This window comes from Protopterus annectens, chromosome 4.part1 (assembly GCF_019279795.1).
Source record: "Protopterus annectens isolate FY-2018-M chromosome 4.part1, PAN1.0, whole genome shotgun sequence".
Classification (NCBI taxonomy): domain Eukaryota; kingdom Metazoa; phylum Chordata; order Ceratodontiformes; family Protopteridae; genus Protopterus; species Protopterus annectens.
The window spans coordinates 511,978,119-512,004,642 of record NC_056734.1 but is presented as its reverse complement, the minus strand read 5'-3'; the positions used below and the strand labels follow the sequence as shown (position 1 = coordinate 512,004,642).

Sequence of the window (26,524 nt, the reverse complement as noted above, 5' to 3'; positions counted from 1 at the left end):
CAGTATTTCATTTCTTTTAAAAACTTCGTTATTCTTTTTTGTCATATATTAATTGTTTTTAATATGCTGCCTTTCTTTAGAATTCTCATGTTGGAATGTTTATTGTCTTTACAGTACCCATATGCAAGATCTGCAGGAAGTGACACAAGACCTTCACTATGAGAACTTCCGCTCTGAGAGGCTGAAATGTTCTGGCAGGTTGTCTTCTCATGGTTATGTTCTGCCTCTTTCTCCTTTGTACGTACTGTGCTTTTCTGTCCATTCCTTCTTTTACTGTCATCTTGAAACTGTTGGCAGCAAGCTTTGGACCACTGCTTTTAAGAAATGTCTTGGATTTTATTTCTCACAGTGGTGGCCATAGTAGGTGCATGCATTTCTTCCTCTCAGTGTATAAGTACAGAAAAGATGCACATTAACTGTTCAGTTGGTGAGAAATAGGTACCATGCAGTATCTATACTGCAGAATGGACATGTCTTATTAAGAAACAGGGCAAGTGTTGACAAGAAGTAATCTAAATTTAAAAGGCAAAGGAGGGACTGAGTATGTGGAAAGTCCCTGATTTGAAATGTATATACAGTGAAGACAGAGAGACCGGATTTGAACACATTGACGGCGGGTGGGCAAGGTGAAGTCAAAGTATGAGGGCACAGAGTAGCATACCTCTCAACCTCTTGGTTCAAGAAGTCTGGATAAAGCCAAAAGGAAGGAGGGGACAATACTCCAGTATTAGGGGCAGAACTTGGATATTGCTCTTACAAACTTAGAAAGTTAATACGGTTACAGCAGCAACAATGACACTACAGGGACATAGCTTTTTCTCCATCTTCCACTTTTAACATTAATTGCAACAGAATGTTTTCTTTCCTCACTTTTTCATTTGAGTGGGACTCAAGCTAATACTTAACCCCAAAATAAGCTCTGCAAAGCACCCTAGTATTATCAGACTACTTTGTTGTTTAATTTATTACATTAGATCAGCCCATCTAACCAGTTGAGTCACTTTTTAAGAATGATTTAGGCCAGTAAGGCAGTAACAGTTTAGAGGTACATCAGTCACATAACTGGAAATGAACAGAAAATGCAGTATATCGAGTAGTCTTTAAACATGCAAGAGGAAGTTTGCATTTAACATTACAGTAAGGTTTAAGAAAAGAATTAGTCAGTTGTGTTGATGGGCTAGTTCAGAGAGTCTTTCATCCATGACCCAGGCTTATAAAGCTGTAATGGTTTAAATGTACATCCGTGACATAACAGAAAGTAAGGGGATACAAATTATTAAAAAAATTAACTGTAACAGGAAGTAAACAGTTTACAGTGCAGTACACACCTGTGAACATTATGAAGCATGTGACATGACATTTGCAGATTATATTGCAGTACATATCAAGAATGGAAGAATTACAGTACCATGTTAGTGAAGTGTTTTGTGTGAATAAAATATTACCTGTTTGTAGCATTTTATGTAGTTCATGTGGGTTATCCTAGCGCTGTGACACCAATAGAAATATGTCTATATATACATAGTTTTAGATAATACTATAGATATATCTGTAGCATATGTTATTTTGCATGTGTTGATCTACGTAAATGTATAGCTGTAAAGCAATATCTTACTTTGGAGGGCCTTCTGTAGTGGTTAACAGATGCAATTTTGTCTTTTGAGGACCCCCTGTAAGTATCAAATTCTTCATTTTTCCAGCTTGTCTGTTGAAGGTCATGCATTCCTCCTGCTTCTACCTATAATCACATTCCATGCCTGATCTGTGGATGCACCCAGTCCCATGCTTCAGATTTGCTTTTCCATTGATTAAACTGCTTCATCCTTGTTGGAAGCATTCATAGTGCTGTGAAAATGTAAACCTTTAGCGGTATCCTACAGTTATTACCTCACCAGCCAGGGCTGACTTGTTTTTTACTGTTATAAAGGATAATATGAATGTCCGGAGACTGTTTACACGTGTCTGTTAGAAGAAGGTGTTTTAACCTAAAAGTTGTCTCGTATCGTCAAGAATAACATTTGTTGAAGTTTGGTAGAGCAGATCTCTGCAGAAGGGTCCCTTATATTCTGTCCAGGAGTTTATACAGTAAAGGTCCATGAGGTGACACATTGGCTAAATCCTCCTTAACAGAAGTCTACCAGACAGTGGGGATCCACCCCTTTTTGGCCTGTGAGCAAAGACACTGCTAATGAAGGATTAGCCTTGTACCAGTCATCAGTTGACAGAGTGAAGGTAGCCATGAAGCACTCATCCAGCACACCATAGGTTAATAGGTAGTTACTAGGCATACAGTCAAGGAGACTGTCAGAGGCTAGCCCAGTTTCCCCAGTTGCCTGAGAGTGTTGTCTAGTTAAGTGATATGTTTGGAGTCACACAGTCAGCAAATGAAGGCTGAAGGAGTCAAACCCAGGATTACACGAGGCAGCTCGCTAACAACTTATAACCTTAACCCCTGCGCTAACTGCCAGACTGTGGGAGGATGAGCACCTCTGGTGCAAGTTTACCACTTCCACTATTTCAACGACTAGCTGTTTGGTAATTTTTCTGGGATTGGCCTGTTTGAGTCATCTAGTAATGGCTTTGTGGTTGAAGTCTGTTCTAGAAAGCAACTCAACTCCTTTCAGTAATAGCCTTGTATAATAAGTCATGAGAGTTCCTAACAGCCTTACTGCCTAGCTTGCACTTCTGTGTGGGAAACTGAATGTTTAAACAATGTTTTGTCTGGTGGAATTGATCAAGGTGGTGTGAGAAACACTTCATAAGGAAATTTAAACTGATTTTGTTGCAAGGCCCTGAGCAGCCTTCTCACTTTCAGGCATCACCTGTGATGTGCACTTCAACTCATATTGAGGGTCCATCACTCAAATTCTTGATGCTTGCTGGTCAGCGATCCCCATACCCAAGTTAAAGAGTAAACACAGACTCAATAGGAAAGCTTGTGATTAGAATGGCTAACTCCCCTGAGGTGGTATTCAAAAGGGAATGGGGTTCTTGTTTCTCAGACTGACATTTAGCTCCCTCTGGTAATTGAACCTTTATTTAAGGAGCTACTGAGGCTTGTAAAGTCCTAAGATTGTCCTTTTTCCAGCTTCTTCCTTTAGTAGAGACAAAGCTAATATTTCAGGAAGACTGGGTTTTTCACCCTCCATTGAAATTTGTTCTCAAGTGTGCTGTCTTTGCAGCATAGGAGCACCCAGCTTCTCATTCATCTGTTCTTAAGAACACTAAGGCCCTCTGTAAACCAGTAGAAGGAGTTAAGATCCTGACTGTGAGCAGCCAAGGGCAATATTCCCCTGTGATCTTCCCAGTCCCGCATAGACCCCAGAAACCTAGCACTTTTCTCCTTTTTGGAAGATGAGCTTGAGACTTTGGACTGGTTGGTCAAGAGAATGTTTTGCTACCACTTGGGGGCCTCCAGGTCCTTACTTACCTGGTTTTTATCCGCTTCAATTTCAGTCTTCACTTGTGATCTAAGCCCTGGAAAAGTTGGCAAAGGTCCCCAGTTCTGGAATCTGTGTGGTTTTGTTGAAGAAAGTTTTATAGTAGCTTCCATGTTGCCTGCTGAAATTTCACTTAGCTGACTCCATGGGCAAACCATATCTCAGCTCTGTTTGTTGTAGATGGCATGACTTTGGTTCTGTTTCATTCAGGAAGAAATGATGCAAGTTATTTTGGATACTTTTTTTCCAAGGTTTAGTGGTCTTTATGTTCTTGGAGAAGGTTTCTTAGGACACCTTAGAAGATGTGCAAGAGAGAAAAAAAGCAAGCTTCAATATTGCCACCATAGGAAGGATTTATGGAGCTTGTGGATTCATTTTCTCTTTCTCTCTCTCTCTTTTTTTTCTTTTTTTTTTTAAGACCTATTGAATTCCGCTTCCAAAAGAAGCCTGATACTGACAGGGAAATATCAGCTGTCTGGTGAGTTTGCCACAGTAGATGCACTTGCTAGATCTGATAGGATGCAGGTGTACAGAGTACTCCGCATGTGTTTTGACCACTCCTTAGGACTACACTTGAGAATATGGGTGCCTGGCTCTTTTTAATATGCACTTGTTTGCAGAGCAGTCACCAAAGGATCAACAGGTTCTGTGTGTGGTCTTGAACAGGTTTGCCTTTGAGCTGTTCGTTTTTTTTTTCTCTGTCCACAGCTACTGTAGAAGACCAGCACTTGCTGATTTAGTCCCACACTGTACTTCTGAAAGGGGTCATAGAGTTTGTTTCTACTGTGGTGCATGGAAGTAAGGCCTTCATTCTAGTGTCTTCCTCATTCTAGGCAGGAAAATGAGGTTCTAGCCTGGCTTGGATCTTGGCAGTTTCATTGAGAGCATCTTGTACATTAAGTTCTAGTTGCTGATTCCCCAGAGACCATGCTCCTGCTTCTGCAGTGACTTGGATGATTGCTGAACATGAGGGATGCTTTCTGCACATTGTCTGGGATCCTCCCAAGAGCTTCCATTGGGACTCTGTGGGCAGGTACTACTTTCAGTACAAGTTGCTGCCATTTGCTTAACTGCACTCTGAGAGTTTACTGAGGTTGTGCCATTGCTAATTAAGGGTATTTTAAGAGAATGGTCTTCTAGCGCTTTCCTGCTTTGGCAAGTTATCTTGGGACTCCTTGTCAGCAGCCCTTTCCTAGGTCTTTCTGTGATTGTCAGATGTTTAGGGTAACCATAATCTGAGCGTCCTTTGTGCCAAAGCAGAAGATTTTCTTTATTTGAACAGAGTTTTACTTTCCTGGTTGACAGTAGTGAAGAGGAGTTAGACCCAGACTGTTACCTAGGATTGACTAGAGACCCTGGTACTGGCGGTACCAGTGAGTGTGGGTGTTAGTGAAAGCCAATGCAAGCATGACATTCCTGAGGAAGGTGGTGCATCTTTACTGGTACAGTGCTGAAACCTACTGGAGAAGTGATTGGCATACAGGACAGGGACATGAGCTTGGCTCTGCCAAGCTACAGACACCTTGCTAATCTTGTGGTAAACATGAGAAAACTTGTATGTTTTGGGAGAAGGATAATGGATACAAACCAGACAGGGGGTGGGTACCTTTTTGTTTTTGAAAACAGATGCTAGCTTTTATGAGGGTGCATGTTAGCCAGAGATGGTATGGGTGTGGGACCAGAAAACAAAATCTCTTATGGCTGCTGCACACTCCATGTTCGTCATTCTTGTTTGCAGAAAGGGCCAAGTGTGTCATGTTCGTCATTCTTGTTTGCAGAAAAGGCCAAGTTTGTCGTGGTCTTTGCATCCTGACCAATAATGCAGTTTAGGTGAGGTACATACTATTCTTTGCTTTTTGGACCTTCTAGTAGTTACCATCTTTAGTGTCCTCATTCACCTAATTATGCATGTGGATGCTAGAGTGAACAATGTGGTGTTTTTAATTGCAGAATCACCACACCATTGTGGATCCATTTCTGATAACAGACCCCTGACAATGGGCTGTGGCGTGATTCTGTATTCTCCATGTGGGATTTCCCTTCCTGCTACCAAGCTTATCTCAGATTCTTATGACAAATGTCACTGCTGGGCTGGTAACCTGTCTTAAGTGTTGATGTGAGACCCCTAAGAAAAATGCTTACACAAGCCTGCTGAAGATTAGGGTGGTGCTGTTTTCCTCACCAAACTTCCAGGTTTTGGTAAGGGAGTTAAAACCAAAACCCTTCCTTCTGTGATCAGACACCCATGCCGTATTGTAGTACATGTAAAGATATGGTGACGTTCTTTTTCATTACTCCTCTATAGAGTAGTGATACAATTTTGAACTTGGGCCATTGATGAGACAGTCACTGTCATAGTTTTCCACATCTTTGGGAAAGTGGATTTGCCAACAGTTTGGCAAAATTATGGCTTCTGTCATCTGTCAGACCTGAATGGCTAGGAATGCCTGCTTGGAGAAAATTTTAAGAAATAGAACAGCCCTGCTTTTGGCTCATTCACCAATGAGAATGCAGTGCTCCAACAACTGTGTTGTGCGAGTTGAGGCTTTGATATGGCTTGGTGATGGATTCTTTCACTGGTCAGGGGCAGGAAGATTTCTGTACACTTAACCACTTCTTTTCTGTCATTCTGCACCTGACAGAATCAGAGAAGAATGTGAAGTTTCCAGCTATTAGATTCTTTTACTAGTTGGGACTCACCTTGGTATAAGTCATAGAATTGCCTCTGAAGTGCAACATCCAGATCAGAAATCTTTACACTTATTAGATGTATTTTTTTCTAAGTGGAAGAGATTTTCCATCTGGATGAGGGGAGTTCCCTCTCTCACTTTTGGTGGTTTGTTTTCAAATGTGCCCCATCCTTGTAGAACACCTGTTTGACCTGGGTCTGAAATTTTCTATGGCCATGATGTATGTTACTGCCATTTTTTTTTACATTATGACCTTGTAGAGGGCAGAACTTTTTTTTTCCCTGTGCAGGCTTGTCAGGTAGGTCTTATGGAGGTTCTGCACTTTTGCCCACCTTTAAAACTCTCATCACCTACTTGGAACTTGAAGATTAATGGACTTGGCCTTCTTTTACTCTTCTGTAGACCTGGAATTCCTGTCCTGTAAGACTTATTTATTGAGATCCCTGCTTTTGCCTGCAGGATGTTTAAGTTACAGACCATAATTTGGAATGAACACTGGTCATTCACAAGGATTAGTGGCCACTTAGGACTAATTCGCACTTCCTGTGAGTTAGTCCTAAGAGGCCTTTGAAAGAGCCAGTGAATTACATTGGATCATTTTTTTTTCTTCTGCCATTAATAAAACAGTTTACTCTTTGAGAGTAGTCAGTAGACATCGGTCTCTCTCTAATTATTTTCCCAGTGTGCCCCATAATGTCTTTAATTTTTAGCTGGTTTTAACTTTTTGTCACACATTCTATCAGAGGATTCCACAAATATTTATGCAGATGAAGGGAAGAGTTTTTATCTGTACTCTACATTTTGTGACATTTTTCCACCCCAACACCTTTTTGTGTACATTGTGATTCTCTCACTGCTGACATTTTCTGTATTCACCTAGCTGTGTGGTGCAGGGGGATAAAGTCCTGACTGTGAGCCATATGAGTTGAAAATAGGCTAATGAAACAAATCTGCTGGAGGAGCTAGGGAGAGTGAGGGTAAGCGTCTCTTGTTAGTTTGTCCCAGTACAGTGCTAGCACCTACTGAAGAGAAAGGTTATACAGCATGCTGCATTTGGGTTAAATGCACGCACTTGGCTTTGCAAGGCAGAATCTGTGTGGTAGCAATCATGGATTGTGTGCAGGAATATGAATGCTGACAGAAAAGAGTAATACTGTCTTTATGCTGATGCATAACACCAACTAGGGGTAGTAGGACGAGAAAGCAAGTCCGTTATGGCTCCCTAGGTGATGGCAGCAGTACTGTTACACTGGTAATTGGAGTAAATGGTATTATCTTAGCAAATAATTTTATGGATGGCAGGAGCACAGGGAAAGATACAGAACGCACTGTGCGTGTGTTTGTATGTGTATGTATAAAAATGTGTGTGTGTGTTGTATAATATAATGCAGTGCGTGTGTACTCACCCACATCCTTTCACTCCTATCCTTTCTCGTGCCTTAATGAGACAAGGTTCATAGGTAGGTACTAGGCTATTGGCCCTGGGGCCTATATACGCCCAGCCAAAAAGGTACCCTGGCTTTTGCCACCCAAGAAAATTATTTTCCTGTGCCACTGTCGAGCAGAGCCACAGAAGTGATCCCGGGGTGAATTTCCTATTTCCCATCCAATCATCAAGATTTTTCTTGAAGAGTGCTAATGAGGAGCTTTGTTTGATATAGATAGGTAGTTTATTCCCCGAGTATGGGAAGTCTCTGGGACAGGAATCTATCCCTCCGGCATGTTCTGTTTATTGTGGTGACAAGGTTTATGTCCCTAGAGCGTGTAGCTCGGAGGGATTAGGATTTCTTTAAGTGGAGCATGTCCAACAGCTCAGGGTTTGACATAGTTTTGTATGTTGGGCAGAGATCACCTCTGAGTAGGCGATATGCGACGGAGTAAAGCTGGAGTTTTTTGAGACGGTCTGCGTAGGGCATCTGTTTGAGGCCAGTAATCCTCTTCCAGTTGTTGTAGATGTCTTGTGAGATGCATACCAAAAGGGGCGTTGTACTCTATAATGGGTCTTATGAGTAGAGGGGAACAATGACCTATTTTTTTCTGGGTGAGAAACCTTTTGTGATGAGGTGTGCCACGTAGAAGGATTTCTTGACTACTGTGGCGATGTGATTATCAAAGGAGAGACTACTGTCCACCTGTGTCCCAAGGTCTCTTATCACACTTTTGGTGTTAAGTATACTACCACCTATGTTTTAGTTCATGGGTACAGAGTTTTTACCTAAGGGGATGACAGTGCACTTTTTGGCATTGAGCTTGAGGCCATGGCTTTGACACCAGGCATCTGTCTCAGTGAGGCTCTTTTGTAGGATGTCCATATCATTAGGAGTTTCGATTATGGCTCCTAGTTTGCAGTCATCTGCGAACGTCGTTAGCCTGTACTTCAGAGAAGTAGATACCAAACAGGAGAGGACCAAGGACTGAATCCTGTGGTACTCCACTTGTCACTGGTATGAAGTCGGATTTGGAGTCTGCTACTTTCACAGTGTGGGTTCTGTCAGGGAGCCAGTTGGCAACCCATCTTGTGACATAGGGATTTATACCTAGTTTAGTGAGTTTATCTATAATTCCAGAGTGGGGGATGGTGTCCAAAGCCTTAGCAAGATCTAGATGGGCTGTTTGAACCACCTTACCCTTGTCTATGGCTTTGGTGACTGCTTCAAAGAAGTCTATCCGGTTTAGGAGACATGATCTGCCTTTTACAAACCCGAATTGGTGTGGGGTGCAGAGTTTGGAGATTACGAATGTCTTTGTTTATAAGTTCCATGATGATACATTCCATGGCCTTGCAGACCAGGCTAGTCAGCCTAATGGGGCGGTAGTTCCCAGGGACCATGGTGGCTCCCCCCTTGTGGAGTGGGATAACGGTCGCTGTGCACCATTCAGCAGACACAAAGCCTGAGGTGAGGCTATGATTGAACATGGTACTTAGGTGGGGTGCCATTTCGTTCTGTAGTTCGTGTAAAACGCAGCCAGGGATGTTGTCTGGTCCCATGGATGTTATGTTCTTGGCTTTGGAGAGTGTGGTTTTTACCTGTGCAGACGTGATTACAGGGCTTTGCATTCTTCCGGTATAGAGATGGGCTCTTTAGCGGGTGATAGGGGGGTAAAGTTAGCACTGAACCTATCGGCCAGGATGCTGGCAATATCAGTTGTCTGTATATTTAGTGCCATTGTGCTGTAACTCAGAGCAGATCTGAGTGTTGCCACTGAGATTCTTGACATAGCTATAGAATGCTTTGTGGTAGTCTTTAGAATCAGTGGCAATTTTGTTTTCGTAACTAGCTTTGAAGGATTTTATCAGGGATAGCAGCTTCTTACTGAGGCTGACCAGGGAGCTCCTCCACTCATGGGATTTTACTCTCTTTTGCAACAGTTTCTTCCTTCTGTTGTACAGTTTGTTTATGGCAGGGGACCACCAAATTGGCTTCCTTTTTTTGGAGGATAGCGTCTTGGTTCTGTTTGGGATAGCGCGATCCATGCACTCATGTAAGTGCTTATAAAGTGCAATTGTGTAGGATTCAGTAGTCGTAACTGTATTGCCCATCTGCATGGGTGTCATGAAGTTCACCACTTCTGTCTTAAGAAGCATGAAGTTGGCTTTGGAGAAATTTTTTACCATGGTTTCCTTAATGGGGGGTGGAGGCAAGATGTGGATATCTAGGGTAATTAGCTTATGGTCAGATCGAACCAATGAGGTGTTGACTTCAGGTGTGGAACACCGGTCACTCATGTTGGTAATGACTAGATCTAGGATATTGTTGCCCCTGGTGGGGGTGTGGATAGGTTGATCCAGGGCATTGGAGTTTATGAATTCCAGAAAGCGTTGAGCGAAGGAGTTGGTACATGAGTAGTTTTCCTAGTTAATGGTGGGGTAGTTGAAATTGCCCATTATTAGGGTGTTTGGTTGAACCCTAATATTTTCCAGTGCATCAAGAAAAGAGAAGTGGGAATCCTGGGGCACGGTGGGTGATCTGTAGCAAGCTACAATTTGGATTGCAGTTTTGCCCAGAGTTAGTTGCACTTGGATAACCTCGGCTGCATTATGCTGAGCAACTAGCCTGGAGGTGTGGATATCCTTAATGCCTTTGGTGTTCCGGTCCAGGTTACATGGCCATAAAGTGTGGTACGAGTTATAGCCTGGTAGTGCAGGGGTGCTGTCTGGAGCCTTGAACCAGGTCTCAGTCACTGCACAGATATCAATGATCTCCATTTTAAGGAGTTCCTCGAGTGAGTGCATTTTGAGATTTAGACTTCTAGCATTGAGTAGCATCACCCTCAGTTTTTGCTTGCCTGTTCCTGTTACGGTGGTGAATTTGCCATTTGAACCTTGCCTAAAAAAGGCACTATAGGGGCGGCAAGAACCTTAGCCAGTATCCGGAATCCCAGGGGTGACAGGTGCAGGCCATCTCTGGCAAAGCATCGTGGTCTGTCGACCATGTCATCCCAGGCAGACAAGATACTCGATGCCTTTAGAATGGCACCAGAAGCTTAGCCAGTTGTCAAATTCAATCATTTTGTCCTTGTACTGCGGCATCATTCTGGGTGATGGCAGAATGCTACTCAGGGCTAGGGTCATACCTGCCTGGGCTACAAGATCGGAGAGCTCTTCCATGTCTCTTTTCATGTAGTCCAGGGAGGTACATCTCAGGTTGTTCACACCAGCATGGACAATGACAGTCATATTTGTACTTGTGGAGTGACCTGAGTGCATGGGTTATGTGGTGGATCCTGGCACCTGACTGTCAGCTGACAGTAACCTTCTCCTTGTTTAGCCTGGTGAGTGGGACCTCAGTGTGCCTGACTATAGAGTCTCACCTATGACTAGTGTGTTGGGTACGTTGTTTTGCCTTATTGGCTGTTGTTGAGTGGCACAGTGTCTGCAGGCTTTGTGTCATTTGGGTTTTGTTGGGGGGTGGAGGTTGCTTGCATTTCTGCTTTGAAGGTCTCTGTTGCTTGAGCAGATTATTGAGAGCCTCCTCGAATCTTTTTGTGTTTCTTTGTGTGGATTTTGGTGGTGTAGATTTAGTGAGACTATGTGATTGTGGTGTAGTGCAAGTGTTTACCTTCTCCTCTTGACTGTCAAGTTCAGGCTTGATTGGAGAGAGCTTTACCTCCAGTTTGGTTAGATAAGTGCATCTCTCACAGGTTGTAGTGCTAGGTGGTAGGAGTAGAGTGTTGTCTGTGTACATGAGGCAATTTCTACATTGCCCCAAGATGCCCAGATTCATCAGATAGACAGGAGAGAACACCGGGACATGCCTGAGTAAAAAAACTATTTTCCTCTAAATAAGTCAGGAAAGTGAGTACAAGAACTGTTTTTCTCTAAGCAAGTGAGGAAAGTAAGTACTAAAACTGTTTTCCTCTAGGTAATGATGAAGGGTGAGTGCTGTAGTAATTAGTAGGTTATTTAGTGCTTACAAGTTCTGAACAAGTGCTGATCACGAATAAGCAAATTCAAGTGCTAAAACTAAGAATCTGTATCTGGACTAAACTAGTTACAGGAAAGGGGGGAAACAAGTGCAAATGTGGGCTTTTAAATCAGAAAGTTGAGAGAGATGGAAGAACTGCCCGAACTGCCACTAACTACAATTTCTGGGCCAGAGCCACTCCTTATGTGGTAGATAGGTTACCTAGTGCTTGCCACTCCCACTGATAAGCTAGAAGGCTTCCATCCAACACAGAAAGCTTGTGGGGGTGGGGCTCAGAAGCTTATGTACAGTCCTGGATACAGCAAATCTGAATCTGGACTACACTAGTTACAGGAAAGGTATTTTTTTTAATATATATACAGAAAAGTAGCTAAAACAGCAGTAAAAACAATTCGAATGCAGTGCAAGCTAGCACACTTGAGTATGTAGCAATGTTAGACCAAACGGTTTAAAAAATGCAATTAAATAAAAAATGACTAAAAACAAGTGCAGAAGGAGTCTATTAGGTAGAGATGGCACTGGGTGGAATGACCCAGATCAAATCTACAGTGGGGGCGGGCAACTGCAAAAGCCTCCAAATTTAAACAACAAGACAGGAATAGAGAGGGTGGGTATGGGAAAACCAACACCTTCAGCAGAGATCTGAAAAACTATACAGTGAAGCAAAAATAACCGTGCACAACTCTGAAGTCAGCCAGCAAGGTTAAACTCCTTCATTTTTCACTCATAACATTTTTCAAAATTCCTTTTATGTGACTAATATATTGTTTGCATGAATTACTGTTGTACTGATCATAATCACTTGGACTTACAGAAGGTGCTATTTCTGTTGTAGAAGGACTTCCAGGACTTTGCATTCTTCTCCCTTCCTGCTGGGTAGATATGCACTTCTATGGGATGCATGCATGTCCCAATACGAAGGTGACATCCATCCATGTCAACTTTTGCTCTTACTTAACCCAGTATGGTTTTGCTGTGTTTATGCTAACCATCTTTCTGGTGGTTCAGCTTTCTTGTCCAGAGCTAAGAGATAAATATTTTGCTCAGGAACGTTATTTGTATCTGAAGTCAGTAGTTAGGATTTTGGAGTTTGTTTTTGGTTGGGATTGGACGTCTTAAATATTAAGTATGTCCACCAAAGAAAAGATAATTGTGTGCTTTTGCTAGGTAAGTTGTACATAAACTTTTATCATTCTAAGCATGTATTTTGTTTAGGGCCTGATAACATTGCTTCCTGCTAATTTATTGTAGCAGGAAGACCATAATGTGAGGTGAACTAGCTCTCCAGAACTGTTTAAGTATGAAAAGGCGTGGAGGTCTTTTCCTGACAGGCTGCAACATCTTCACGGACATCCATCCAAAAGAAAAATGTGGAGAAGTATTACAGAAAAGGAGTAATAGGTGGCAAGCTATGCCTGTTCAGTTCACAGAAGTGTCTTTAAGCTCAAGGATGTTGAATGCAGAGACAGTTTTCAGTAATGCATCCTCTGATGATGCCTCTATAAAGGCTGCTGCTGGAAGCCAGCATGTTCTCTTGAGCCAAAGTATCTGGCACCCATGGTGGTCCAAATGCCAGTGTCAGTCCTGCTTCTAATTTGTAATAACTAAGGGTGAATACTTTCTTTTCTTGGCCTTGAAGCTGTACCTTATTAACTTTTTGATTCTGTACTGTACTTGATTAACATGTCTATTGTATTTACTGTACTAATCTTTGTGGAGCTTTTCTCCCATGGGCCTCCACAGAAAATGGGATCCATTCCTAGTTGAACTTTCCCGGTAAACAAATTTAAAATAAAAATACAGTACTTCCTTGGTCATTGTGCAAAAGGATATTCAAAGTTGTAAGGTGGAAATCTGGATGCCTGCCAAGATTCAGCATGGCCACTATGAAGGCTAGTATACAAAGGACTGTTTATATTAAGGCTCTATATGTCTACTTCACTGTCTTTGCCACAGCCTGCATTGCATTTCCTTTCCCTCAAGGCATCCTTCCTGGATTGGTTCAAGCTAGCTTAGGATTTAATAGCGTTTACTTAAAGCCTGCAGCCCAGACAATACTGGCCATCAATCTCAGACATTCCACCTCAGAAGAAGAAGAGAGAGCCCTCTCCCTCAGAGAAGTGGGAGTCTTCTGATTCAGAGGAGGATCTGACATAAGCTTTCCGGGTGGTTTCCCCCTCTTTGTTGTAACTCAACACTGAGAACATTTTGTCATCTGCATCACCTTCAGAGGAAGTAGCATTTAGTGATGGTTTAAAATGAAGGATCATTTTAAGTCTGAGGCCGAGTAGGTGGTAGACTTCCAGAAAAGTGTGTTAACCTGCATTTAGATAGCCCTAAAGTTTGCTATTCCTACCATTGCTAGGGTTAAGGTGAGCATCAAACCCCTAGCCTTCCAAAACCCCATTCCCTGTTGCTGTTACAACTTCAGAAGATAGAAGGCTGGTTAGGCGTATTTGTATTACAATGGGAAGAAATTAATTGGACACGTGTGTTCTTTTGTGGGTGGTCTTACAGGGGTGCAGACAGCAGTTCTGTCATGACCAAATTTGTGAAGGATTCCACCATTTCCAAAGGATCAAAGGCATCTGGCATAGCCCTTATTGGAATAACTATTTCAACAGACAGCTGTAGAGAAGATGGCATAGGCATCTTCTCAAGACGGTTTCTTTTGTATGGAAAAAATGGCCTCTAGGGTGCCCATTCTAGGCTTGTCAAGATTAAACAAGTACTGGCAAGTGCCAAACTTCAAAATGTTACTGCCTTTTGCAAGACCAAGGGCATTCATATTTACCCTTACCTGGGTAATTATGCGATTAGGGATCAGTCACAGAAAGGGGTCCAAAAGGACCTTGTGTTTACTCTGAACTGATTCCAAAGGCTCTCACTGTCTCTCTCTGTCTTGAACCCCCACTCCAGATAGCTCCATTCTGGACCAATCTAGAATGTGACTGTGTTAGGGGATCTGCTTGGTTATACCAGCCAGCAGGTCATCTTGCCTCAGGAGTGAGTAGAATTTCTGGCATTGTATTTTGTGAGTATGTAATAAAAAAATTATGCATTTGGAATGGAGTACTTGCTCATCTTAGGGTGCATTATATCTACAACCATTATGTTTTTTTTTTTAGTAAGACTCCACATGGTAAAACTACAGTGGTATCTGAACCGTATTTGTCTACAGCACAATCAGCCCCTAGTGGAGGGGATTCCTTTAATGCCTTCCTAAGGCAAGAGCATAAAAAATCAGGGGTACCTTTCCAGCAGCCATGGAGAACCAGAGTCTGACCCAAATGACTCTGATAAGGTCTGTGGATCCCACTGTAGAAAAATTCTGGTTCAGGGCACCTAATACAGCTATAACCGTACAGGATGCAAATCAGTATAAAGGAGATTATGGTTATGATTAAATCTATTAGGGTCGTTAAGCTCATTTGGAAGCTTGCAGTCTTGCATCCCTTAACAGGCAACACCACAGTGATGTGTTATGTAAAGAAACTGGGAGGAGCTTGCTTCTGCCATCTTTGCAGTTTGACCATCCAAGCTTGGGAGAAAGATTGAGTTAGGCATGCACCCAAGGGCCACCTACCTCCCATCAGGTCAAGTTTGACTTAAGCCTCAGTTGAAGGTACAGGTATCCTCCATTTCTGCCTTCATGTGTATAAATTCCCTCTGTGCCATAGTTTCCATTTAAGCATTTTCTAAAGAGGATGTTGCTTCTGGACCACCTAGGAAAAATGTAATTCCTCCATTGGGCTTGCCTTAGTAAAGTTAACCCACTTTAATTTTAAATGAGCTGCTGCTACACTCCTTAAGTTTCTGATCGTTACTCAGACTGTCATAGCTGTAGGCAGATGTGCAGAGGGACCTCTCTTGATCTTTCGCAAGGGCAGGGACAGCTTATGACCAAACCCATCCGACCTTCCTAAGGCAGCTGCAAAGCCTCTGTAAACAATCTGTTCAGTTGCTGGTCTTTGCTAATCCACAGAATAAGAAGAGGGAATTCTTCATTCCTTGAATGTACATGCACAGCTGAGATTCTACTACTTTGGATCTAGAAAAGATGCCTTGAAAATTAGATGAGTCTGAAGGGTTAACTACTGTGGGACACATGTTGGTGAGCAGGTAAGGAATTGTTAGATCCCATACACATGTCTGATTGAAGGCTATGTCACTAGCTATGTTACCTATATTGTAGAGGGAAAACTAAGTTTGCTCACCAGAATGAACTATACTATATTTTTTCACATTTAATTTGAGATGGTTGTCCATGCAGCAGTTGCAAACATTGTCTAACCCATGTTGAAGTAGCTGTGAGTCACTGAAAGATCAAATAACATCCAATTTGCAGTCATCTGCAAATTTTGATAACCACTGACCAGGAGTGTTGTCTTGAAGGCTTGAAGGATAGATGACAAGAGGGTCCAACACTGGGCCCTGTGGTACACAACTGGTACCTTTTTGCTTTCAGAAGTGGCATCTGTGACTCTGCCCATATGGGTTCTGTCAGTCAGTTACATGTCCACTCCATAACATAAGGAGTTGGATTTAGAAGTCTGTTAATGCTTGCATGAGGAATAGTTCAAAGACCTTGGCTAGATCCAGATATGCAGCATGTACTGTATCTTGTTCATTAACCCTCCTAGCAGTGGTTTCCTTACCCCCTTCCAGAATAGGGTGTAGGACCTTGTAATAATTTGGAGCACCCGCAGCTTTAAGGCAGCCTACCAGTGTTGTATTGCTAATTGTAATTTTAATTGGCTGTTTTCCATCCTGTCTGTATGGACACTGGACTGTGCATGACCTAACATTTCACCATGTTTGTTTGCATATGTAAAAGTGCTTTCATGTTTTACTTTCGTAGTCTGCTGTAATGATTTGGACTGTCCCTGAGAGTTTCCATATATCCATGTGTTACTGCACTGTACTCCCTTGTTATGCAGTTGTGCCCTGCTGAGTAGACGGAGCTGGAGGACTCATTTTCAGTACTTTCTCAGCAGTGTCCCTCTTGATCTGCTAACCAGACAGATTTTCCTACCCTTTGGCAAAGTACTAAATGCTTTTCCCTCTTCCTAAGGTCTCCTAGTATTACAAAAGGTAATGAATTGACACTCAAGCACTCAGCTGTGAAATTAATTGCTTACACTGTGATTTGCCTTTCTTCTTAACTGTCTTAATTTTAATAAGTGTCAAGAATCACTTAAAAGTATTCAAATAAGCAGTGTTTAACTTTATCTTAATTCAAACAACCCACACCAATCACGTTTGATATAGTATACATTGCAATACCCATGAACATAGCATAGGAGTTAAAAACTTCACCCATTGTCCCTAGCTAATTTGCTGTTTGCATGCCTTTTCAAATACCCAAATAAAGCTGTTCAAGTCATTCCTCTCTCTACTGAGGAAACAATTTAGTATTGACCATGACATCCAGTATTCACCTAAGCTCTTAAGTACTTCTCTACCTTTGATAAAGGAGCAGCATCCCTTGGATATATAATGAAAGCTGAGATGATACTACTACTGTGGATGTTGAAGAGTCCCCTTGGAAATTGAGTTGGATAGAAGGTTTTCTTAACTACAGGGGAAGCAATGGTCAGAATATAAGCAATTGTTAACAAGAGTGCATAGATGCTGGTTTTACTTTTATCTTTCTTCTTACCCCCTTCTCTCCTTTTCTGTGCCTTAAGATGTTCTCTTAGCTGCTTCATCTTCCAGATTTTTCATCCCCAGCACTAGTCTAATGCCAAATGGATTCTGAGGTCATCTGGGTGTGGACAGAGTTGTTTTGCTTCAGGCTCTGCATCAGCAGCCACTGCCCTCATCGTTCTCCAGTTGATTGCATTTCAGCTGTGTACACAAGGCATCTTGTCCTCCATGGGCATGCCAGTATATGAAATTCCCTTGGTTTTGCACTTCAGTCCACTCTGACAGTATTTTTTATAAGCTGTACAAGTTAAATTTTACAAAATCCAGCCACTGGTAATATGTAATGAGCAGATTTATAATCCCACCTACTTTCACCATTTTAATGTGAAGGACAGCAGATACAGTCTTTAACTCCTGCAGCACTGCCATTAATAGTTTGTGTTCAGAGGGGCCAGCAGTATAGGAGCTGACTTCACTATTGATAGCATTTGTTGTTGAAAGTTAAGTTGGCTTTCAGTATACAGTAAATGTGTACTGCTGCCTTGAGTAGCAGGCTACACCTGCCACACCAAAGTAATATTGACACTTGCACAGCTACAGATCAGAGTTGTAATCTTACTGACTCCCTAACATTTCACCCACCTCAGATTGCACCCGGTGCCTTTCAGTGCCAGCTTATCAGTAGTATTTAACACTTGATCAGAACTTATCTACACTTTAATGCATGTACTAGCTCACACACACACACACACACACACACACACACACGTGTAAATGGTGATTCTCGGCACCAGTTCCCTTCTTCCTAAGCTTTAAGATGCACTGCTTACAGTGTATCGTAAAGCTTGTATAACAAAAACATCCTACTATACTATTAAAGTCAATTTTAAATATTTAAATGCCGTCAGTTAGCTCCTGAGCAGTTACCCTTCCAAAGACAGGCACCACATTGTTTGGTACACAGGTAAAATACATAAAGCTGTAAACATTCAAAGTGGAGTAATATTTCTTTTTCAGGTAAATATGCAAACTTTAAAAAGCTTGCAGAAGAAATAGGAAATTAGACTTTCAGATAGACCGATATTGGTTACAAAAAATCTTAACATTTACTGTATACTGAGCAACTGTACAATTACTTCTGATTCCATGACATCCAGCCCCTCCTCCTAATGATGCTTTAGAAAATGGAGAAAGTACAGTTGTATAAGTTGAACTTGTCATAACCCTAGATGTTCGAATGATCACAGCTGCAGTAGCCTTAGCTCTATGGGTTATATCCTGCCAAGGATATAATGGCCAGCCAGCTTTCAAAACTTCAGGACATCTTCCACAAGCCCAAACTGTTAAGCAGCTCTAGATGAGCTGACTAAAAGACAAGTTTGGGCACAAAGCCCTTCAGAGATTTCCTACCAGCGTAAGAGAGGAAAGCTGAGCTCTGAAAGAACAAAGCTAGGGTTAACACCCTGGTGCAAAAAACGCACCCAAAAAAAAAAAAAAAAAGAAGGGTCCAGAAGTCCCTGGAGAATGGTCCTAGCAAAACTTCATCTAGACCTATAGAGGGAATCAAGCTTTTACAATGCTTTGTAAAAGCAAGCACAGAGGACCAAGTAGCAGCTTCTAGAATAGCTCTAGAGTCCAACCCTTTCCAAAAAGCCATAGACAAAGCCAAGGCCCTGTACAGTGAGACTTGTCCCTGCCTAAAGTAGATTTGTTATGGCGAGTATAACAAAAGGTAATAAATGGCCTTAGACAACCATTTGGAAATAGCCTGTTTAGACACAGGTTTTTCTTCTTACCTTCACAAGAAATTGATCTGAAATTTTTAGTTCTGTCAAGATAGTACCGGAGTTGTCTGTGGATATCTAAGGTATGGAGTATCTTTTCTCCCTCATTTTTAGGTTTAGGAACGTTTAAAGTAAACTCTGATACCCATGCTAGGCATAAAATGATTAGTTCTCGAAGAAACCCTGTCCCTATGGAAATGAGGTAGGGTTGATTCACCATAAGAGCTTGCTTGCAATTCAGAATACCCTTTTTGCAGAGTTCAGAGCAATCAGTAAAGCTGATGTTCATTGTGTTTCACTGCTGCAGTCATTACACTTGGGTTATCCTGCTGTCAGGCGGTCCCGCAGTCGGCCAGAGTTCCAAAGTCTTGGTCCGGCGTCTGTTGCTGTGACCTCCTCCCTGAAGTCAGTGTGTCAGGGGTATATAAGAAACAGCCGACGCCATTTTCTTCAGTCTTTCTTGCAGCACGGTGCCCGAAGCAAAAGTAGTCCGCAAGTGCTGGTCGGCCGACTCCTGAGATGTCAATTTCGATTTTCAGAACCGAAGTTTTCAATAAAGCTAAGTACCCTGTTGGGGAAACTTTTTCTTGCCTCAGACCGATGTCAGTAAAAGTTAATGATTGTATTTCTTGTGGGAAGCAAATACCTCATAAGGATTTTCATTCTTACTGTATTCCATGCCTAGGCCCAGATCACGATGTCACGAGTTGCCGGTTTTGTGCTAGATTTAACAAATGCACTATTAAACGTCGGTTTGATTTTGCTCACCATTACTTTGGACGAAGGTTTAATTATACTATGCCTTTGCAACAACCGACGACCGGAATTCACAAAAAACACAAAGATAAAGATAAGGACAGGCATCCGAGGCCCAAAACTGACGACAAAGCCTCTTCTAGGCCAGTCGCCGGTTCTCAGTGAGGCGCTTTCGCAGCCTCTGACACCTGCTACCTCAGAGCCGCAGGCCATGACCGACTTCCACGTGGAGTTGCCTAGGCCTCTGGATACTCAAGGTGTTGGGCCTATGGAGACTTAACCCTTCAGATAGGTCTGGAGCCACTGAGCAGGCATCGGCTTCTGAGGGTGTTTTCAGACCTTCACAACTTACCATTGCATCTACAGTCAAGTCTAAAACTACATTAAAGACAAAGAAGCAAGTACAGCATTCACCTGGACAGGCCTCCATGCTTAAAAAGCAGATGCTCAAAATGGCCGAAGACTTAATTACTCTGATCAGGGGTTCCCATCCCCCTCCTGATAAAAGGCCTAGGAAGGATACAGACTATGATTCCTCTGACCAGGTTTCAGTATATTCTGATCCTCTTCAGACCAGGGATACTCCTTCCCCCCTATGAGGGCTCTTATGCTGAAGAATCAATTCCTTCAGCCTCTCCTCCTGAGGATTACTCTTTTGGGGGAACTTTACATACCATGAGGGAATATTTCCATTGGGAGGGGCAGGATTACTCAGAATCCAAGAAAAGGCTCAGAGACTTTCTTTTATTGCCTCAGCACAGGCCCCTTGCTATTCCGCCAGTGTTGGATATTGTGGACGATGTGTTCTGTGAATTCAGTTTAAATCCAGATTCTTTACCCCCTGTTCCAGTCAATCCAGTCAATCCAGACAGGTACTACAGAGTCCCTGACTCTCACAAATTTCTTTATAAAAACCCTGCTGCTGACCCAGAAACTATTTCCCAGGGTCCCAAAGGGGTAAAGGCCTCCATGGCTAAAAATCCAGTTCCCTCGGACAGAGATTCTAGAGCATTAGACAGATGGGGGAAGAAAGTTTACACCTCTGCAACTTTAGCAGTGAGGGCTTTAAACTGCCAGTTTCACATGCTTAAATATCAACAGTATTTACTGTCTCAGTTAAAACAGGAAATGAGTACAAGTGCAGAACAACCTGATTTTAAGGAAATGCAGGATGTATTGCATGCAGCTGAACAAGTGGGAAAGCATACTTTGCAATGTGGTTTTGATTCATTAGAAGCTTCTTGTAGAGCAGCAGTTACAGGATCTGTGATTCGAAGGCATGCTTGGTTAAAGGAACAAAGCTTACCAGATCATGTTAAGGCAAAATTATTGGATGCTCCTTTACAACAAGATATTTTATTTGGTGTTAAGGCAGAAGAAGTATTAAAGAAAATGGAGGATAGGGCAAAATCTATGCAAACAGTGAAGGATTTCTTACAAAAACAGCCACCACGATTTAGCAGGAATTGGCCTACTAAAAATTGGTCCTTTCCAGTGTCAGACAGGCCACAGAGGCAGATACTGATGCCCAAGAGGCAGATCTCAGCCCCAAGGCTCTTACAGACCACGACAGTGTGGGTGCTTCAACCCCAAAAGGAGGTGAGTACAAGTCACAACCTTACAGGAAACAGTCCCAATGACTTCCCCCTTCCAATGCCAAACTCTTCCCTTCTGGCAGCTCCCTTAGGGGGGAAACTAACAAGCAATCACCCAAGACAAATGGGTGCTGAATATTGTGTCTCAAGGCTACAGGTTCCACTTTCACACTTTACCAAGTCTAAAAGGAATGCGAGACCTGCCACCAAATCAATGGGCAGAGGCACAAAAACAAATTACAGCCCTCATGGACATGAGAGCTATTCAGAAAGTACCACAGCAGGAACAAGGACCAGGATTTTACTCAAGATTCTTCCTGGTCCCCAGAAAGAACAAAGCCTGGAGACCCATACTAGACCTTTCCACTCTAAATACTTACCTGGATGTTCCGAAATTCAAAATGTTGACACTACAGCAGCTCCTTCCCATGTTGGGCAAGAAAGCTTGGCTGGTTACTTTGGACCTCAAAGAGGCATACGTGCATGTCCCTATCAGACAAAATTGCAGAAGATACCTCAGTTTCATAGCTGGTTTAATGCACTACCAATTCTCTGCACTGCCCTTTGGCTTATCTACTGCGCCCAGGGTCTTCACAAAGTGCCTGGCACCAGTAATTGCATTTTGCAGACAAAAAGGAATTCAAATATATCCATACCTGGACTGCCTGATTCAAGTGGAGACCAAGGACATTCTTCTAAAGCATCTGGCGTTTGTTAAAAAGTTGTTAAGTTGCCTAGGGTACACAGTAAATGAAAAGAAGTCAAAACTAGTGCCCTCACAAGAGATAATATTCCTGGGTGCCAGCTTAAATACAACAGCCCAGATGGCTTATCTCACGCCAGACAAACAAGGACAACTGACTCAGTATTTTCAATTGATGGCAACAAAGTCCCAACTCCCTGCAAGAAAAATTCTGCGGGCCTTAGGATTCATGGCATCCTGCATACTACTAATTCCATATGCCAGACTGCATATGAGGAAATTACAATGGTACCTAAAAAGTGTTTGGACACAACACTCTCACAGCTTGGAAACAGTAATACCACTAATTCCCTGCCTACAACAGGAGTTTCGATGGTGGGCACAGGCATGTCACCTCAACTACGGTCAGCCTTTCACTCTTCCCACAGCCAGGCAGACTTTAACAACAGATTCTTCGGATTATGCCTGGGGGAGCACACATGGCAGGAAAATGTATTCAGAGAAAATGGACCACAGACCAAATGCATCTTCACATCAATTAAAAAGAGATGTTGGCTGTACAAAATGCCCTAACAGCTTTCAAGGACCTTCTGCATCCAGGACAATTATTATTAAAGACTGACAACACCACAGTAATGTGGTACATAAGCAAGCAAGGGGGCACTCATTCTTACCCCCTATGCAGACAAGCCATGACCTTGTGAAACACGGCTCTAACTTATCAAGTTCATCTGCAAGCACAATTCCTATCAGGAAAGAAAAATACTTTGGCAGACGACTTAAGCAGAAACATCATGGATCCTCACGAGTGGAAATTAAATCCACAAGTTTTCAGCATGATAATGCAGAAATGGGGGTACCCGGACATAGATCACTTTGCCTCCCCACTGAATTGCCAACTACAAAAATTCTACACAAGGACTTATCACACACAAGCATGGAAAGTGGATGCTATTTCGTTCAGCTGGAAAAGCCTAAACGTTTATGCCTTCCCACCTCTGCCTCTCCTTTCAAAGGTACTCCTAAAAGCCAGACAAGAAAAACCACAGATGATTCTGATTGCTCCAGACTGGCCACACCAGCATTGGTACCCAGTCTTAAAGAACTTGGCTCAAGGCCCACCTTGGATTTTGCCTCAAATCCCACATCTTCTGACTCAGCAAAACAATCAGATTCTGCACAGTCAGCTCAAAACCTTATCCCTGGCTTCATGGCAGATTCATTAGTCAAACAGACAACAACTCTCTCTAAAGCTGTTATGGATGTCATTTTGGAGGCCAGGAGGCCTAGCACCAGGAAATCTTATTCAGAAAAGTGGAAGAGATTCTGTGCCTGGAACCAGGCTCAAAGCCTTGACCCTCTTGTCCCTAACATTCCTCAGGTACTACAATACTTAACTGAGATGCTGGACAAAGGACTATCCTTCTCATCCATTAAGATCCACGCTTCTGCCATCTTGGCTCATTACAACACAGATCCTCCTATTTTTTCTCATCCATTGCTAAAGCAGTACCTCAGAGGGGCTAAAAACATAAGACCGCCCCGGAGAGCACCAACACCTACTTGGGACCTCAATTTTGTCTTGGAAAAACTCACTTTGCCTCCTTTTGAGCCAGCCAGTTAAGCAGAAATAAAATATATATCATGGAAAACTGCTCTGCTACTGGCAATAACCTCAGCACGAAGAGTCTCAGAACTACAGGCACTAATGGCAGTGGAGCCTTTCATCATCTTCCACCAAGACAGGGTTTCCTTAAGAACAAACCCTTCATTTATGCCTAAGGTGGTATCCAGTGTGGCTCTTAACCAAACTATTCACTTGCCAACTTTTTATCCAAATCCCCAGAATAAAGGGGAGAGAATTCTACATTCCTTGGACATACACAGGCAATTATGTTTCTACTTGGACAAAACAAAAGCTTTCAGAAAAACTGAACAATTGTTTGTATCTTATGCTGCAAGATCACAGGGAAAGGCTATTTCAAAGCAGACCATTTCAAAGTGAATAAGACACTGTATCCGGTTCTGCTACACACAGCATGGGAAACCTGTAGCATCTAACATTAGACCACATTCCACCAGGGCAACTGCAACTTCTACTGCCTACCTTAGAGGAGTACCTACCAAAGACATTTTGGAAGCTGCAACTTGGAGTTCAGTGCACACCTTTACCAAGCATTATCACATGCCTCTTTACTCTAGATCCAGAGATGGCTTTGCCACTGCAGTGCTGCAGGGCCTCATAGCCACACCAAATCCTCTATAGAACCAGCCACCCTGACTCAGCATTGGGATTCAACCCAAGTGTAATGACTGCAGCAGTGAAACACGATGAACATAGTACAGTTTTGTACCTACCATAAATGTAGATGTTAGAGTGTGTCGTCACTGCTGCAGTCCTGGTTACCCACCCGCCGTCCCCTCTTTCTTAGCTGGGTCTTCTCTATAACTTTCTACACTATACTACCTATGTGGTGTATTTGCTGGTTACTGAAGGTTTTGTTTTTACCTTATTGTATGTTTTGTAAGCAATATGTATTGCCTATCTTTTTGGGGGCACCTGACATCTGGGGCAAGAAAAACTGAAGAAAATGGCGTCAGCTGCTTCTTGTATACCCCTGACGCACTGACGTCAGGGAGGAGACGACAGCAACCGATGCCGGACCAAGACTTTGGAACTCTGGCTGACTGCGGGACCGCCTGACGGCAGGATAACCCAAGTGTAATGACTGCAGCAGTGAAGACACTCTAACATCTACATTTATGATAGGTACAAAACTGTACTTTTTCCTTGTTAACCTCAAGTCAGCTAGATTAACTGATTCAGATAGAGTAAGTGTTAACTTCTGTAATACAAAATTAAGATCATAAGGTGGGGTCACCGGTTTGCTTGAATGCCTCTTGTGCAAAATCCATTTCATGACCATTTTATCAGGAGACTGCCTTGAAAGAGGAAGTTCAATGAGCAAGCATACTGAAATTATTGATGAATGAACCTTGACAGAGGAATTAGAAAGGCCATAGGATAGTAACTGTCAGAAATACTGTAAAACAGAGAACTAGCCCTGAATGGGTGCTGGTTGTTTCGTTGGCAATAACTAGAAAAACTTTTCCATTTGCTAATATATGATGATCTTGTAGAAGGTTTTCTTGCCTCCATTAGTACCTGCTGTACATCCTCAGAAAATAGGTGCCTAAAAGGAATTAAGACCCTGTCAGTTGAAGATTGACGTCTTGGTGTATCGAACAGCCCTGTTCTTGTGTGAATAGATCCATTTTGTGACTAAGCTTGTGGTAATTTATCCCTGATCATTTCCAAAACAAGGGAGCCACATCAATGATCTTCGTGGGATATTCCTTCTTGAATCTTCAGAAGTATCCTGGGTATTAGTGGTAAGAGTGGAAAGTCATGCAGGAACATTCCTATCCAAAGAAAAGATAAGGCATCTCTGTCTCCCAGGCCTTCTTGCAAGTCCTAGAACAGAATTTTGCCAGCTGATTGTTCAGAGAGGAGGCAAAGAGGTCTATACTTGAGGAACTCCCACAGATGGATCAGATCTTGGAAGACCACCTGAATTAGTTTCTATTTGTGAGGGTCTGTCTTGGTCCTACTCAACTTGTCTGCCACACAGTTTTGTTCTGCTTAATGTTTCACCCCTTTAATGTATCATTAGAAGGTGGGGCTAGATTACATGAAATCTGGAAGTAATTGGACAGTTGTGCAGCATACAGTAAACAAACACCAGTTTATTAAACTTAATGAAAGTAGGTCCACTGAAGTATCTAAAGTAAAAACTACATATTTTAGAATAAGAAAGCCCACTTTACAGGATGAGGGCATAATTGTAACAAAAAAAAACTTTGCACCTGGTCTTTAATTGACTAGGCATAACAGATTGTCCCTGAATTTATAAGTCACCAGACAAGAATTTCTGAGGTTTTAATGGTTCTGCAGTTGTGCCCAAGGGGTGAGGATGAAATTCAGCAATCTAGAGTGAAATAAAGATATCTGCACTCTCCAGGGAGCATGACCTTTGTACTGTAGGTTTTCACCATCAGAAAACATGAGTATAATTTCTTTTTTTTTTTTTTAAACTGGAGTATATTTCTATAGTAACTAATACTTCATTTTACATATTACACTTCATTGAAAAAGGCAAGTGCACGCAGTATTATAGGTTCATAGGTAGGTACTAGGCTATTGGCCTTAGGGCCTGTATAAGCCTAGTCAAATGATACCCTGGCTTTTGCCACCCAAGAAAGTTATTTTCCTGTGCCCCTGTCAGTCAGAGCCACAGAAGTGATCTTCATTCATTACTGCTTTAGTAAACTTGTACATTTTTTTAAGACGAGAAATGGCTTCCAAGATCATTACAAGCTTTTGCAGTAGGTTTCAGTGTGTTCCTTGGCAAAGCAGGTGAGCTCAGTGAAAGAATTTTGCTTTTTGAATTGTTATGGTGTTATCTGTTTGTTGTGCATAA

General features: G+C 42.3%; 1 protein-coding gene across 1 annotated transcript in view; it reads left to right on the top strand.

Moving 5' to 3' along the window:
* LOC122801242 (septin-2-like) overlaps positions 1–26,524 on the top strand; it is a 919,510-nt gene that overhangs the window by 569,181 nt on the left and 323,805 nt on the right. The window contains exon 7 of the mRNA XM_044070794.1: positions 115–237. Within this exon, the coding sequence (XP_043926729.1) occupies positions 115–237 (123 nt within the window). The remainder of the gene's footprint in view (positions 1–114; positions 238–26,524) is intronic.